Consider the following 16,708-nt stretch of genomic DNA (forward strand, 5'->3'; position numbering starts at 1 on the left):
GATTCTTTCTAATCACTCCTTGTATTCGTTGACTCTCCTGTCTGTGAGTTCTCCTCAGAACAAACAGCTCATAAGAGACACTAAAGACTCTTTCTTCTTTAGACTTGCTTTGTAGTCTGGTGAGACTGTTTCCATGGCAACCAGCTCCCAGCATTGCTTCATGAACCAGTCTGTCTGATACTGGTGAGCAACACCACCAACAACCTACCACACACATTCATGTAACTTTGAACAAATATAAAAATAACCTGTACAATTTTAAAACTCCATTTTCAGCTTTTGCCAAAATGCAGATGTCCTTAATGGTTCTTTCAGCCTGTGTTTTATTTTACCAGTGTAAAATAAAGACATCATGTTAGTAGTAATATACCTCTACTTTTTTTGCCCCCCCCCCACCCCCTCCCACCCACACCCCACCCGCATCCCCCTCTCCTATCCCCCTCCGCGTTCATGTGTGCGCGTGAACGGACTTGTGAGTTCAGAGGTCATATGTGTTTACATGTGTTTAATAGCGTTTTATTTAATGAAACCATTATGTGTTTTAATTAAACTCTTTTTTAAAGGATTGTATAGGTCTCAGAGTTCTGTTATTTAGACATAGATGATTTAATTTAACTAGTTTAGGGGTTTTTAAACAGAAAGTTTTTCCACCTTCTAAAAACACATATTCACACACAGCATTTAATTCAACTAGTTTAGGGGTATTTTTCTTTTTTCTTTAATGCTCTGAAACACACAGAGGCTAATAGTTTTAAACAGAAAGTTTTTCCACCTTCTAAAAAACACATATCCCCAACTTGCCACACTATCACTGTAACAACCTCCAATGTTCCTTTAATGCAACTAGCCCTCTAATTATCTACTAGGCAAAAAACACACATAGATGATTTAACTGCATTAGGAGCATTTTGCTTTTTTCTTTAGCGATCTTATCATGTCAGAGGTCCGTCGGAGCCAGACCCGTCGGAGGCGCCTTTTATCATGCCATTACACTTTATACTGACCATTCGATCTTTCAAACAGGTTTTCACCTGTTGCTTACACCCCCACACCTCTATCTCTGCATCTCAGAGGCCAGCTGAAACCAAGCCCACACCTATATAAAAACGCCCTAATCAAACACCCTGTATTTTTCCTCACTACTTTACATCGGTCCTTGAGAGCATAACACTTCGTTCATCAGCACAAGCATTTTACTTTTAATTTAACCAGTTTAGGAGCATTTTACTTTTCTTTAGCGCTTTGAAACACACAGAGGCTAATAGTTTTAAACAGAATACCACAAACAGCAGGCATTCCTGCTCTGATACTTCAGATTCTTAACTCTGCAACAGTTAGACCCCCTACAATCAGCAGAAGAGGTCACCCTTATCAAGAGCATCTCAACTGTACATCCATAGTTTTCAATACAAACAGTCTCCTTTATCTTATGTCAGAGGTCCATCGGTGCCACCAAAGCTTTTTTACCTTTCTACTGACCATCCGATCCTCCAAACAGGTTTCACCTTTTGTTTACACTTTTATCTCTGCATCTCAGAGGTCACCTGAAACAAGCCCCACCTATATAAAATGCCCTGATCAGCCACACTAACCCTTTACAACGACCCTTGAAAGCATAACACTTTGTTCACAGCACGGACAACAAACCTAAGAGCCTTCTTTTCAACATGGACAGCATATATGGTAGGTAAAACAAGACTATAACGGATTCTTAAATTTATACGACTGTATATCAAAAAAATATTCAAACTGTTTTCTCTTCTAAACAAAAGCCTGATTTTTAGGAACTTGGCACACCGGGACACCCCACGGGTCACTTACACAAGGTTTGTGCTTCTTCTTCTCACACAAAACAGCTTGTGCCTCATTGTTTAGAAGCAATCTTACCTGTTTCACACATAGTAACATTAAACTGTGTATTTCTCATTCTTTCTACAGGATCACAAAGCTATATAGGGCAAACAACACCTCTAACTAAGGAGTGGAGGATGACGTCGGCATCAAGCATGACGAACAGCCAGAACATCGCCCAAGCCACAGAAGCTCTAGGTACGTGTACAGGTGTATGTACCCGATGCCCTCATCGTAAAAGCAACGCTGTAAAAACGTCGTAGATGGGTCTAAAATTAAGTTAGAATAGCAAGGCAGTAATAGGTATGTGTATACCGTTAAATATAACAGCGGAGCAGTTATACTTCGCGTAGATTGTGGTGAGGGAGTGTTTGGGGGGAGTCACAAGTCATGTTTGCGCTGTCTTGGACAATGTAGACATCCCAGAGATGCTGTATGTTTCACAGTGGAACAGTCCAACAGGCCCTGAGCTTTACAGTGCGAGGCTGATCGTTTTAACCGTAGACCCGATGACTTTATTATTCTCAGGGTATGTGATGACAGGGAAAGTCTTGTTGGTGCCAGAGGGGTTGAAAACTGGAGATTAAATCCTTACCCTCTGAGCATAGAAGAGCCGCACTACATGGTTTAAGGATAGGGTTTTATACAGCGGCATAAATATGTGTGTGTGTGTGTGTGTGTGTGTGTGTGTGCGTGTGCACATGTGTGTGTGTGTGTGTGTGTGTGTGTGTGCGTGTGTGTGTGTGTGTGAGAGTGTGTGTGTGTGTGTGTGTGTGTGTGTGTGTGTGTGTGTATCTATGCAACAAAATATAAAATCTTTTTTATTGTTCCCATTTTCAGAGCGAGACATGCAAGCGTGGGACCTCTCAGACTCGTCAGACTCCCCACCGCCTGCGCTGCTATTCCAGACCCCATCACCTCCTCCCCCCGTCTCCTCAGCTGCTGCAGGATCCTACAGGATCAGGTCTGTGTGAGGAAACCATTATCGACATCAAGCTTGCAACCCATCACCTGGTGATGTTGGCATTAAACGCCTTTCTACAGGAAACATGCTACGGATGTCGAACAGCTCAACCCAGTCAGGTGCAACACAGCTGTTTGCTCGAACTGCCCGAGTATTACTTTGACACCTACTACGACGATGTGATGCTGAGGCTCAAGACATTCCGATTCATCCCTGCCATTCGCCTGTTTGTACGCTCGTACACAGACGATGGGACTAAAACACAATTCAGCAGAATTGCAGAACACACCATGACTGAACTGAGATCATCACAACATATAGTATGCGCAATTAACGACAATATTGCACAGCTGCTAGAAGCAAGTCGTTATGCCCGTCGTGTTAAACCAGCCATGCTTCGCATGATTGGTAACTACTGGGCTGGGAGACACCTGGTTTAATGTATGTTGTTCAGTATTCATTGTCTGTGTGAATGAAATAAAAAGACATGTCAACACTGACATCTTAGTCATTCGCGGTCGACTTTGCTTATACAATAGAGAAAAGCAACAATACAGTGTGTTTCTCTGCTCCAAGACATCGGCGGGCCTTTCACACGGTAAGCATGTCTGTTATACCCAGCGCATAAATGTCTGTATGTCAGTGCTGATTATACAAACCCTGTTTAAAATGTGACACATATGTTGTCCGAAAACAAATCCTCTATATTTGCAAAGTTACTGATTTAAAAATATATTTTCGAATTTTTAGTTGCATGACAAACATACGATAGACTCTTGAGCGTATTTATTTATATAGCTACATTCACAATGGTATAAACGTGCTAAATAAAAGAGGCTCAAGCACCAAAACACTCTAATGCAAGCCTCTAAACTGTATGTTGATAAGTGTATAAAGTGTACCTCTACCTCTACAGCTGAAAACAGTTTGTATCCACACTCTGAGGGTCTGCTGAATTGTTTTTAATATTGCGCTTTTTCACGAACTGCAGATGATGAATTCCTCTTTATTGGACATAGTGTCCTTAAGCTATTGTTGCTCATACTCACTGAGTTCCCTAGCTACTTCTTTACTATGTCAGTAAACTTTTTGAAAAGGAAGGTGTTGTAGATTTAAAGAAACATCCTAATTGAAGCAAAGGCAAAAAATTGGAATGAATTTTATGTGACTGTTCATATTAAAGCCAACAACAAGTGAAAATCCAAAACCGACTCCAAGGCTTTGTATTAATGATCTCCCCCTCTCTCTCTCTCTCTGCGTGTGTGTATGTGTGTGTGTGTGTGTGTGTGTGTGTGTGTGTGTGTGTGTGTGTGCGCCCTCACAGAAGGAAGGTCACAGTAGGAGCTTTTTCAAACGCGTTTCCAATCATTTTTTACAAGAAGTGTAGCTCATACAATGGTATAAATGTATTATTAGCGATACTTTATAAATATGAAACTCTAAAGATTTTGAGCTCATGCAAATTGTGAAACAAGAATCTAAATATTTTGTGTCACAATGATTTCTATAAAAACATGTTGTTTATGGGCATAATGTAACAAATCTTTTGTGGCTCTATTAATGATCAATGGTGATTGAAGAGGAAGCTGAACCCTGGCTCCGGACATCTTCATGACAAGTGACAGTGCAGACATCTGCTAATGAGAGAACATGTTTTATCATCATAAACACTGTGATATGAAGCATCGTTAAAGTGTCACTTCAGTAATGTTTTTAATAGATGTCTTTAAAACACTATACTCTAATTTCTGGGGTTTATTTTAAGTTTACAGAATATAACATGTGGTAAGACGATGAGTTTTACTTCTCACAGGTCGTGTTATGTGTATCTATTTATCATGTATGCTACTTTGCTCTGTGGACTGTAAAATGTTTCATTGTGTTCATAAAATAAACCAAACTTTCACCGTCTGAATCTTTTACCGTTTTTCTGCTTTTGTTCACACCAAGTTTGACAAAACCCACAGACATCCAGAGTTAACTCGCTAACAATGTGGAGCAGTCTCAGTGTATTTAGCTGCTTTTTCCCTAAACACAACCAACTGAGAGAAACGCTTGTAGTCCTCACTTTGGTCATTTTGAACGCTGAAGGAGATTTGCTCCATAGACACCTTATACTAGTGTTTCCTGCACTTAATCCATCACTACTATGTTCTATTTAAATTCAGATTCCTTTTATAGTTTGCAGTGAAATTTCTTAAACCGCTGCTTAATGTGACAGAAGTACACGTCACTCTTTACTAACACATTTGTAGATAAGTTTATTGCTGAACCACACAGCTAGCAGTCTCACTCACTCTTTAGGTTTTTGAAGTTTTGTGTGTAATGGTTTAGTCTATCAAACCTTACCCTATTCTACCCAGTATCACAAGAGTATGACTCCCAAAGTACGGATCAGTAAACAACCAATGATTCTAAAGCCAGAACAGAAAGATACAGTTGGAAGATGCATGATTGCGTTTTTATGAAGCGTAGTAAAACACGCGGGTGTGAAGGGCAAGCTTTACTTACACAGCCTCACACACAGTAGATTTTTAAAGTTTTTGGGTACAGTGGTTTAGCCACAGATGCAACTTATACTTTTGATAAAGACCACTCCACCTGTTTATTTCTTAAGAAATTAAGCTCTTATTTATACATGTCTACACAATAATAGACATGTTGTGCGACGGGATTGTGTGCTTCAATTTTACTTATAATGTGCCAAATGACTACAACAGGCGGCTCAATGCCGTCCAGAGTAAGGATCTTGTTAGCCACAGTGTTTCTAAGATTTTTACGACCCATTACAATAACCTCAGTTTTATCTGAACTTAGAAGCAGAAAATTAAAGCTCATTATGTGTCTAAGACATCCCGACAGTTTAACCAATAAAAGTGGGTATCATATGCATAGCTGTGAAAATGTACGCTATGTCTTCTAAAGCATGTATAATGTAAACAGAACCGGTCTTTGCACAGAAGCCTGTGGAGCTTCATAATTAACCTCAGTGTGTGAAGAGGCCTCACCATTTAATAATAGCTGTAATAAAATGTTATGGTCAACGGTGTTAAACGCTACACTTTGGTCTAGCAGGGAAGATTTCAACTTTTCAATAACAAATCAAACTGACGAGGATCTTGTTTGAAAAACACGCACTCACAAGAGAAAATAAAAACAGACTGCACAAAGCAAAAGCAGAGCCCTCACAGCTGGTAGTCCAAAACACAGTGACAACGTGTATATAAAGGTTATAAAATGAATTTTGAGAGAGGCTAAAAACTATTGAACAACAGCTATGTAAGTCTGATCCAAAATTTGAATGTACATGTGTTGAAAGTGTAGGTCTTGTTGAATTATTAAACATACTTTCTTTAATTTTTCGAGCCGCAAAAAACCAAAACTTTTAATTTTCTTCTGCTTGAGTCTCGGCCTCGGGTAGCTCTACTTATCATTGCTGAGTCAGTTGTCTGTTTGTGCTACTTTTTTCAAGGAGCAGTGGATTATTGGTAAGGGTGACTTTATGTGTTTAGTTACTTAAGTGGAAGTACTGTGGAAAGTTTTACCTTACATACATAGGGCTGACAGTACAGGTTCTGAGGTAACTGTTTACAAAATGTTATAATCTATTCAAAGGTTCTTTGCAATTTTACATTGATAAACATTATCCTTAACATATTTGACCCGCACTAAGTACTATGGCCATCACACTGTCATTTAGAATTGTTTAAATAACTCGTGTCTTAAGTCATTCCATCACACAGAAAATTAAAAACCCACATGGTTCACTTTTATATCACAAAATGTTAGAAATATAAGTCATTCATAACAACCTGAAAGGTTGGGAGTTTAAAATGCAAACCAATGGAAGCAGCAGTAGAAGACTATAATGTCACAGAGCACACAGTGTCTATTATTGTGTAGACATGTATAAATAAGAGCTTAATTTCTTAAGAAATAAACAGGTGGAGTGGTCTTTATCAAAAGTATAAGTTGCATCTGTGGCTAAACAACTGTACCCAAAAACTTTAAAAATCTACTGTGTGTGAGGCTGTGTAAGTAAAGCTTGCCCTTCACACCCGCGTGTTTTACTACGCTTCATAAAAACGCAATCATGCATCTTCCAACTGTATCTTTCTGTTCTGGCTTTAGAATCATTGGTTGTTTACTGATCCGTACTTTGGGAGTCATACTCTTGTGATACTGGGTAGAATAGGGTAAGGTTTGATAGACTAAACCATTACACACAAAACTTCAAAAACCTAAAGAGTGAGTGAGACTGCTAGCTGTGTGGTTCAGCAATAAACTTATCTACAAATGTGTTAGTAAAGAGTGACGTGTACTTCTGTCACATTAAGCAGCGGTTTAAGAAATTTCACTGCAAACTATAAAAGGAATCTGAATTTAAATAGAACATAGTAGTGATGGATTAAGTGCAGGAAACACTAGTATAAGGTGTCTATGGAGCAAATCTCCTTCAGCGTTCAAAATGACCAAAGTGAGGACTACAAGCGTTTCTCTCAGTTGGTTGTGTTTAGGGAAAAAGCAGCTAAATACACTGAGACTGCTCCACATTGTTAGCGAGTTAACTCTGGATGTCTGTGGGTTTTGTCAAACTTGGTGTGAACAAAAGCAGAAAAACGGTAAAAGATTCAGACGGTGAAAGTTTGGTTTATTTTATGAACACAATGAAACATTTTACAGTCCACAGAGCAAAGTAGCATACATGATAAATAGATACACATAACACGACCTGTGAGAAGTAAAACTCATCGTCTTACCACATGTTATATTCTGTAAACTTAAAATAAACCCCAGAAATTAGAGTATAGTGTTTTAAAGACATCTATTAAAAACATTACTGAAGTGACACTTTAACGATGCTTCATATCACAGTGTTTATGATGATAAAACATGTTCTCTCATTAGCAGATGTCTGCACTGTCACTTGTCATGAAGATGTCCGGAGCCAGGGTTCAGCTTCCTCTTCAATCACCATTGATCATTAATAGAGCCACAAAAGATTTGTTACATTATGCCCATAAACAACATGTTTTTATAGAAATCATTGTGACACAAAATATTTAGATTCTTGTTTCACAATTTGCATGAGCTCAAAATCTTTAGAGTTTCATATTTATAAAGTATCGCTAATAATACATTTATACCATTGTATGAGCTACACTTCTTGTAAAAAATGATTGGAAACGCGTTTGAAAAAGCTCCTACTGTGACCTTCCTTCTGTGAGGGCACACACACACACACACACACACACACACACACACACACACACACACACATACACACACGCAGAGAGAGAGAGGGGAGATCATTAATACAAAGCCTTGGAGTCGGTTTTGGATTTTCACTTGTTGTTGGCTTTAATATGAACAGTCACATAAAATTCATTCCAATTTTTTGCCTTTGCTTCAATTAGGATGTTTCTTTAAATCTACAACACCTTCCTTTTCAAAAAGTTTACTGACATAGTAAAGAAGTAGCTAGGGAACTCAGTGAGTATGAGCAACAATAGCTTAAGGACACTATGTCCAATAAAGAGGAATTCATCATCTGCAGTTCGTGAAAAAGCGCAATATTAAAAACAATTCAGCAGACCCTCAGAGTGTGGATACAAACTGTTTTCAGCTGTAGAGGTAGAGGTACACTTTATACACTTATCAACATACAGTTTAGAGGCTTGCATTAGAGTGTTTTGGTGCTTGAGCCTCTTTTATTTAGCACGTTTATACCATTGTGAATGTAGCTATATAAATAAATACGCTCAAGAGTCTATCGTATGTTTGTCATGCAACTAAAAATTCGAAAATATATTTTTAAATCAGTAACTTTGCAAATATAGAGGATTTGTTTTCGGACAACATATGTGTCACATTTTAAACAGGGTTTGTATAATCAGCACTGACATACAGACATTTATGCGCTGGGTATAACAGACATGCTTACCGTGTGAAAGGCCCGCCGATGTCTTGGAGCAGAGAAACACACTGTATTGTTGCTTTTCTCTATTGTATAAGCAAAGTCGACCGCGAATGACTAAGATGTCAGTGTTGACATGTCTTTTTATTTCATTCACACAGACAATGAATACTGAACAACATACATTAAACCAGGTGTCTCCCAGCCCAGTAGTTACCAATCATGCGAAGCATGGCTGGTTTAACACGACGGGCATAACGACTTGCTTCTAGCAGCTGTGCAATATTGTCGTTAATTGCGCATACTATATGTTGTGATGATCTCAGTTCAGTCATGGTGTGTTCTGCAATTCTGCTGAATTGTGTTTTAGTCCCATCGTCTGTGTACGAGCGTACAAACAGGCGAATGGCAGGGATGAATCGGAATGTCTTGAGCCTCAGCATCACATCGTCGTAGTAGGTGTCAAAGTAATACTCGGGCAGTTCGAGCAAACAGCTGTGTTGCACCTGACTGGGTTGAGCTGTTCGACATCCGTAGCATGTTTCCTGTAGAAAGGCGTTTAATGCCAACATCACCAGGTGATGGGTTGCAAGCTTGATGTCGATAATGGTTTCCTCACACAGACCTGATCCTGTAGGATCCTGCAGCAGCTGAGGAGACGGGGGGAGGAGGTGATGGGGTCTGGAATAGCAGCGCAGGCGGTGGGGAGTCTGACGAGTCTGAGAGGTCCCACGCTTGCATGTCTCGCTCTGAAAATGGGAACAATAAAAAAGATTTTATATTTTGTTGCATAGATACACACACACACACACACACACACACACACACACACACACACTCTCACACACACACACACACGCACACACACACACACACACACACACACACACACATGTGCACACGCACACACACACACACACACACACACACATATTTATGCCGCTGTATAAAACCCTATCCTTAAACCATGTAGTGCGGCTCTTCTATGCTCAGAGGGTAAGGATTTAATCTCCAGTTTTCAACCCCTCTGGCACCAACAAGACTTTCCCTGTCATCACATACCCTGAGAATAATAAAGTCATCGGGTCTACGGTTAAAACGATCAGCCTCGCACTGTAAAGCTCAGGGCCTGTTGGACTGTTCCACTGTGAAACATACAGCATCTCTGGGATGTCTACATTGTCCAAGACAGCGCAAACATGACTTGTGACTCCCCCCAAACACTCCCTCACCACAATCTACGCGAAGTATAACTGCTCCGCTGTTATATTTAACGGTATACACATACCTATTACTGCCTTGCTATTCTAACTTAATTTTAGACCCATCTACGACGTTTTTACAGCGTTGCTTTTACGATGAGGGCATCGGGTACATACACCTGTACACGTACCTAGAGCTTCTGTGGCTTGGGCGATGTTCTGGCTGTTCGTCATGCTTGATGCCGACGTCATCCTCCACTCCTTAGTTAGAGGTGTTGTTTGCCCTATATAGCTTTGTGATCCTGTAGAAAGAATGAGAAATACACAGTTTAATGTTACTATGTGTGAAACAGGTAAGATTGCTTCTAAACAATGAGGCACAAGCTGTTTTGTGTGAGAAGAAGAAGCACAAACCTTGTGTAAGTGACCCGTGGGGTGTCCCGGTGTGCCAAGTTCCTAAAAATCAGGCTTTTGTTTAGAAGAGAAAACAGTTTGAATATTTTTTTGATATACAGTCGTATAAATTTAAGAATCCGTTATAGTCTTGTTTTACCTACCATATATGCTGTCCATGTTGAAAAGAAGGCTCTTAGGTTTGTTGTCCGTGCTGTGAACAAAGTGTTATGCTTTCAAGGGTCGTTGTAAAGGGTTAGTGTGGCTGATCAGGGCATTTTATATAGGTGGGGCTTGTTTCAGGTGACCTCTGAGATGCAGAGATAAAGGTGTAAACAAAAGGTGAAACCTGTTTGGAGGATCGGATGGTCAGTAGAAAGGTAAAAAAGCTTTGGTGGCACCGATGGACCTCTGACATAAGATAAAGGAGACTGTTTGTATTGAAAACTATGGATGTACAGTTGAGATGCTCTTGATAAGGGTGACCTCTTCTGCTGATTGTAGGGGGTCTAACTGTTGCAGAGTTAAGAATCTGAAGTATCAGAGCAGGAATGCCTGCTGTTTGTGGTATTCTGTTTAAAACTATTAGCCTCTGTGTGTTTCAGAGCATTAAAGAAAAAAGAAAAATACCCCTAAACTAGTTGAATTAAATGCTGTGTGTGAATATGTGTTTTTAGAAGGTGGAAAAACTTTCTGTTTAAAAACCCCTAAACTAGTTAAATTAAATCATCTATGTCTAAATAACAGAACTCTGAGACCTATACAATCCTTTAAAAAAGAGTTTAATTAAAACACATAATGGCTTCATTAAGTAAAACGCTATTAAACACATGTAAACACATATGACCTCTGAACTCACAAGTCCGTTCACGCGCACACATGAACGCGGCGGGGGATAGGGGAGCGGGGATGCGGGTGGGGGTGTGGGGTGGGGGGGGAGGCAAAAAAAGTAGAGGTATATTACTACTCATGTTGGAGTGCAGAGTTGGTCTATATTCTTGTAAATGACAAATTTATTCATCAAGTGCAGGTTTGCAGATTTTGAATGAAATAAAATGTCTGATTCAACCAAAATTCACTTTGCAAAACATCTTTATTACCTAAAACATGAATGTTGTCATTATGAGAAAGAAAATAACAGTTTTAGTCTTTATTTGTTCTTAAAAAGAAAGATGGAGAGACAGTTACAGAGTTGAGAATGAGAGCATTAAACCAGTATCAGGTTGAGTCAGGTCAGGACTGGGAACACTGGACTCTCCTCAGTGGCTCTGAGACCAGAGTCTGGCAGCCCTGGGTGGCCTCACAGGTCACAGAGCCCACCTTCATCCAGCGGTCTGCAGGGAGCCTCAGGGTGCTGCTCCAGCTGTAGAGGCCGTCATTCTGCAGCACCACGGGGCTCCTGCTCTCCTCTCCACTGCTGCTTCTTCCATCCACCTTCCAGGACAGACTCCAGTCTGAGGGGAAGCCCTTGTTGGCCAGACATGTGATTGTTGCAGTCCCCTGCTGTAGCTCCTCACTGGAGGGGGGCAACACTGTCAGGACGGGACGGGTATCACCTAGGAGACACCAATCAGCTTAGAGCACAGGGAGCACACAGCTGTCAATCAAACCACAGACAGTCGGACACCTTTACTGTAAGAGCTGATTTTCTCCGTTAAGAAGTTTCTGTCAGGTGTTTTTTCTGCTCCACCAGTCATTAACTCACACATTGTTTCACTTCCCTTTAAGAAAGCTCTCATACATATCAGCACAGAGAGAATCATCACACAGTTTGACCTGAAATATGTTCAAACTACACTGGAAATAAAAGAAGCAGATGTGGCAACATTCATAAAACAAGTTTAAAATCATCAATATTGTACATGACTTACATTAATATTAACTGGAAACAAATAAATAGAATATATATTCAGTGACACAAAATGCTCTTCATGTATATCTAAAGCATTTTTAAAGTTCACATAAATTTCAAACAATACTTGACAGGCTAAAGACATCAGAGATCATATTTATATATGTTTTTTTTTCAGTTTTAATTTGACTGAAATTAACATTTTTGCAGAGCAGAACTGAATCACCCTCCATGAAATAAGAGGATGATAAAAAATTACAGCATCAAACTTCTTGTAAATTTTGGAGCTTTTCTCTCAGTCAAAAATCAGAAAAAAAAAAATGTTTAATGATATTTAATAAAAAGACAGTATTTGATAGTAAACCAGAATAAACTTACTTCCAACATTCAGTCTGGTTCCTCCACCAAAAGTCCACCACAGTGATACAAACTCATTGAGCCGCCGTACAAAAACCTCTGACTGTAGAGAGACACGGCTCTCTGACTCTGAAACAAACAAACTCAACTAAATAATTCACTGTTTGCACAGTAGCCATGACTCAGCTGATATGACTTCTTCAAATACCATCATACAAATATTAGTTTAAATACAGTTCAATCCATGAGCTTTTGGGCGATCACATTTTTTTATTCCTGTCCTGTTCGGCACTGAAGCAATCAGAATTATTATCTGAAGGCCAAGAAAAATTCTCAACAGATTTATTTTCTCAAGTGTATCATTATGGCTTTGCCATACTGTTTGTCTATAAACATAGACAAACAGGCAAACACAGACACAAACATGCATTCTGTGGAGATTCAGAAATTCTTTTATTGCTGCCATATAACCTGCATTATTATAATTGCATTAATAACATATTTTACAGCATTATTCTATTGGTAATATTTCTTACAGGGTTCATATTGTATTGAAGATGTTTGTCATCACATTGACCTTTTCTATTTACAGGTTTAGTTATGATCAATCTATACACATTGCATATTTGTGCTTATTTGGAGTTGATGTTCCATCCAAAAGGGTCTTAAGCTTCACTGGCGACGGTCCAGGTGATGCATGCTGAGGGAAGATGGGAGCATAGAAGGTTGACTGCATGCATGCTTACAATACACATAAATCTAGTAGCAGGCCTGAGAAAAGGCCCAAATGTATTTTGCTTCTTTTGTAACCTGTTGCATTTTAGTCTACTTGGTGATTGATGACGAGGGTCAATAATTAGCCCTTAGGGACCCTGAAGCTTGAAATTTATTACCTTGTATGGAAGGTGTTATCAAAAAGAGAAGTTTTATGTCTGTTTATAGCCATTAAAGATGTACAGGATGTACCATTGACTGTAAACAATGTATTTTTAATCTGTAATTGACGTACATGGGGGCGTGATCCCCAAATGCTATAAAATCAGCGTCCAGTGTATTTTTGTGGGAGATATATGCTGATATCTCTTCTCCTGTGTGTAATAAACTCACCGTTTGATTGCACTCTTCTGGGGCCTCCGTGATTTGTTTCACTGCTCTGCATTTTGATTGATTTTGCGACAGCGTTGGTGGAGAATGCGGGCAAATTTGCAGACACGAAGATATAGAGCTGTTGTTTTCGGCGGAGGTCGAGGTCAGACGGGCAGACAACGCGGGTAGTTTTCTTGACCACTGTGGGCCCACAAAAAAAAAGGTAAGCACAAGCCCCTGGGATCCCTGGGACACACAGTCCCCTCCACTATAATAATGTAGCGATTCACGGACACTGTCAAAAAAGCTACTCTGGATAGTGTTGGAATTGATATTTTTTATATTGTCATTTGTGCTTAGAAACATGGAATCATTTCTGCTTAGAGATATATAATCATTCATATGCTGATAAAGTATTTTATCCTTATTTGGTCTGATAAGGATTCTGTGCACACTCTGTGCACCCTGAGATGAGAGGAAGCAGCCTCGACCTTATAATTTCCATTATAGCTTTAGGAACTAGACTGCTCTGTTTCTTAAAGTGCAAGACTTCACACCTTTAAATGTTCATTTGAGACATGACCTATTGCAAGTTGCTGTTCTTATAGTTTAGCGAGACGCTTACTTCTGCTTTTCTGCATACCTCATACACACAGTTAAAGTTCATTGAAAGGTCGTATGTCTATGTATAGTGTGGCTGGAAACACACACACACACACACACACACCCACCCACACACACAGAATACAGACACTGATGTTGTTCAGAGATGCCTGCTTAAGAATGTCACGTGTATTTGTAATTTCATATTCATGAATGATTGCTTGCTGACAATAAAAAGGGCTGTAGCGAAGGAATCAGTGGAAGTGGGCTGAGTTCAGGTGAAGGAATCTTTTCCTCAACTTTGGCTGACTTCCCTCGCGAGCCACAAAGACAAAGAGCTCTGTCTTGTTTTGTTTTGTCGTGCAGTTATTGGTTTCGTGTTCCAGCGGGGTTTGTGCCTAGATAAACCCAACAGACAGCATCCTTTAATAGAAAAATACATTTAAAATTTTGTCTCATCTTTGTAACAGGAGTTTGTGACAGTAGTTTACAGGAACAGGAGAGATGACCTAAATTCAGGACACACAGGAAAATCCCACCTTCATCCAGTGGTTTGCTTTGAGCTTCACGGTGCTGATTCAGCTATAGAAGATCATTCTGTAGTGTCCCGGGGCTCCTGCTCTCCTCATCACTGATGCTGCCACTGCCAACACTGTCAGTCATCTTTGTGACAGCCTCAAGTCTGTGTGGAAGCCCTTGTTGGTCAGACCCATGATGGTGGCATTTCCCTGCTGCAGTTCGTCACTGGAGGAACCCAGCACCATCTAGATGGGACAGGTGTCACCTAAGAGACACCAGTCATCTTAGATAACAGAAACCACAAGTTGATATTTAGCTGTAAGATGTTTTTTTCTGCTCCACCAGTCACTAACTCACACTTTTTCACTGTTTCCAAAACAAATCCAAAAACCCCCAAAACAAAACAAAGATTTCTTTCTGTAGAGAGCAACATGTCTGTGACTTTTTAATTGCACACTTTCACAGGTAATTTTAAAACTGGCAATTACTGAATTAGTGAAAACCTCCAGAGTAGTTTTTTTGCAGTGTAGGTACATTTATAAAGGTTTTAAGGACTTTATTCGTGGTTATATTACAAGAAACATTAGTAATATTATTCACTTTCTTAATACAGGAGCTATATTAAAAATAAGTTTACACATATTTGCAATAAACAGTCAAATAATCTGATTGTTTTGTCAACCATGTAACAACATAATAAATGTCTGAACTGAGTTAGTATAAATGCCAAAGGTTTTAAAACAATTTCCCTTAATACTGTAAAAATGATTGATCTACTGATAAAAACACAAATTATCCACAGTTGGATTCAGAGCATTTCCATAGAGAGTGTCTGTACATTAGTAGCACCAAAGTCCTGGACACCATGACTCAGCCTGGAGCAGGGAGCTCTGCTCTGGGGGACACTGTCACCATCAAATGGACCAGTCATAAGGTCTATGTATCAGACTGTTTAGCCTAGCCTCAACAGAGGGATGGAAAATCCTCCTGAACTTTCCATTTATTACACTCGCACTAGAACATCAGGGATTTCAGCTCGTTTTACAGGCAGTGGATCAAACTCTGACTTCACTATGATCATCAGTGGAGTCCAGGCTGAAGATGAAGCAATGGTAAATGGTACATGGACTGGTTCTTATATAACACTTTTCTACTCTGCTTGAGCAATCAAAGCTCTTCATAAAACGCCTCATTCACAGACGTTCATATAAACACTAAATTCTATGCCTGAGTGCTTTCTATCTAGCATTGACACAAATGTTCAGCATTTTACTCTCACCTGTCAGAGAGTCTAAAATATTTGAAACTGTAGCCTTTTGTGTTTGTCACTGATCAATATCTGAGTAATATTATTCATAATTAGGCACTAACACACATGGTGTCTTGATGCATGCTCAATCATCTAGATAAGTAAAACCCACAAGGTTGATTCGGTTCATCTGGATGTAATGTTATCAGTGGGAGAAACATTTCATCACTCATCCAAGTGACTTCTTCAGTCTCAGCTGACTGCAGGTTTCCCCAAACCTTATAAACAGTACATTTGCATAATAACTGAAACCAGCCCAGTGAAGGAACAATGGGCTGGGAGGTCAGTTCGTTGATCATTAATATGCAAATTCTCATGACCATTAATCAACAGCCAATGATCAACGGCCATGAGTAAGACACACGGTCTGGTGCAAAGATTCAGTAAAGTTCTGATGATGTGCTGCTTATTTGTTTTTATGCTGTAATCTTTATAGTGTAGTACAGAGCAAGATGAAGAAATGATGACTTTTCTTCGTGCAAATATTTACCTACTGTATTGCCAGATTTGAAGTATGTCACAGAATAGCCTGCCCAATCCTCACAACCAAAGCTTGCTCAGCATAAGACGCACAACGTAAAACTTCAAAAAATGCTTTTAAAAGTAATCAACAAAATGCAAATTGCTGATTTTATGAAAAACTCAATGGATTAAT

At 39.5% G+C, this 16,708-nt stretch overlaps 1 long non-coding RNA gene and 1 gene segment (V, D, J or C); both read right to left on the reverse strand.

The window, feature by feature from the left end:
• Positions 1 to 11,462: 11,462 nt before the first annotated feature.
• On the reverse strand, positions 11,463 to 12,747 carry LOC109199898 (Ig kappa-b4 chain C region-like). The segment is given in 4 exon segments: positions 11,463 to 11,883; positions 12,558 to 12,611; positions 12,681 to 12,684; positions 12,733 to 12,747. Coding segments are annotated over 4 exon segments (396 nt in total).
• Positions 12,748 to 12,796: 49 nt separating this feature from the next.
• LOC112844721 (uncharacterized) lies at positions 12,797 to 14,952 on the reverse strand. The gene is made up of 3 exons (XR_003217455.1): positions 14,765 to 14,952; positions 13,644 to 13,823; positions 12,797 to 13,236 (listed from the first exon to the last, which is right to left on the reverse strand). It is a non-coding gene; the product is annotated as an uncharacterized LOC112844721 (long non-coding RNA).
• Positions 14,953 to 16,708: the final 1,756 nt, after the last annotated feature.

The sequence above is a fragment of the Oreochromis niloticus genome, unplaced genomic scaffold (genome assembly GCF_001858045.2).
Source record: "Oreochromis niloticus isolate F11D_XX unplaced genomic scaffold, O_niloticus_UMD_NMBU tig00000852_pilon, whole genome shotgun sequence".
Classification (NCBI taxonomy): Eukaryota; Metazoa; Chordata; class Actinopteri; order Cichliformes; family Cichlidae; genus Oreochromis; species Oreochromis niloticus.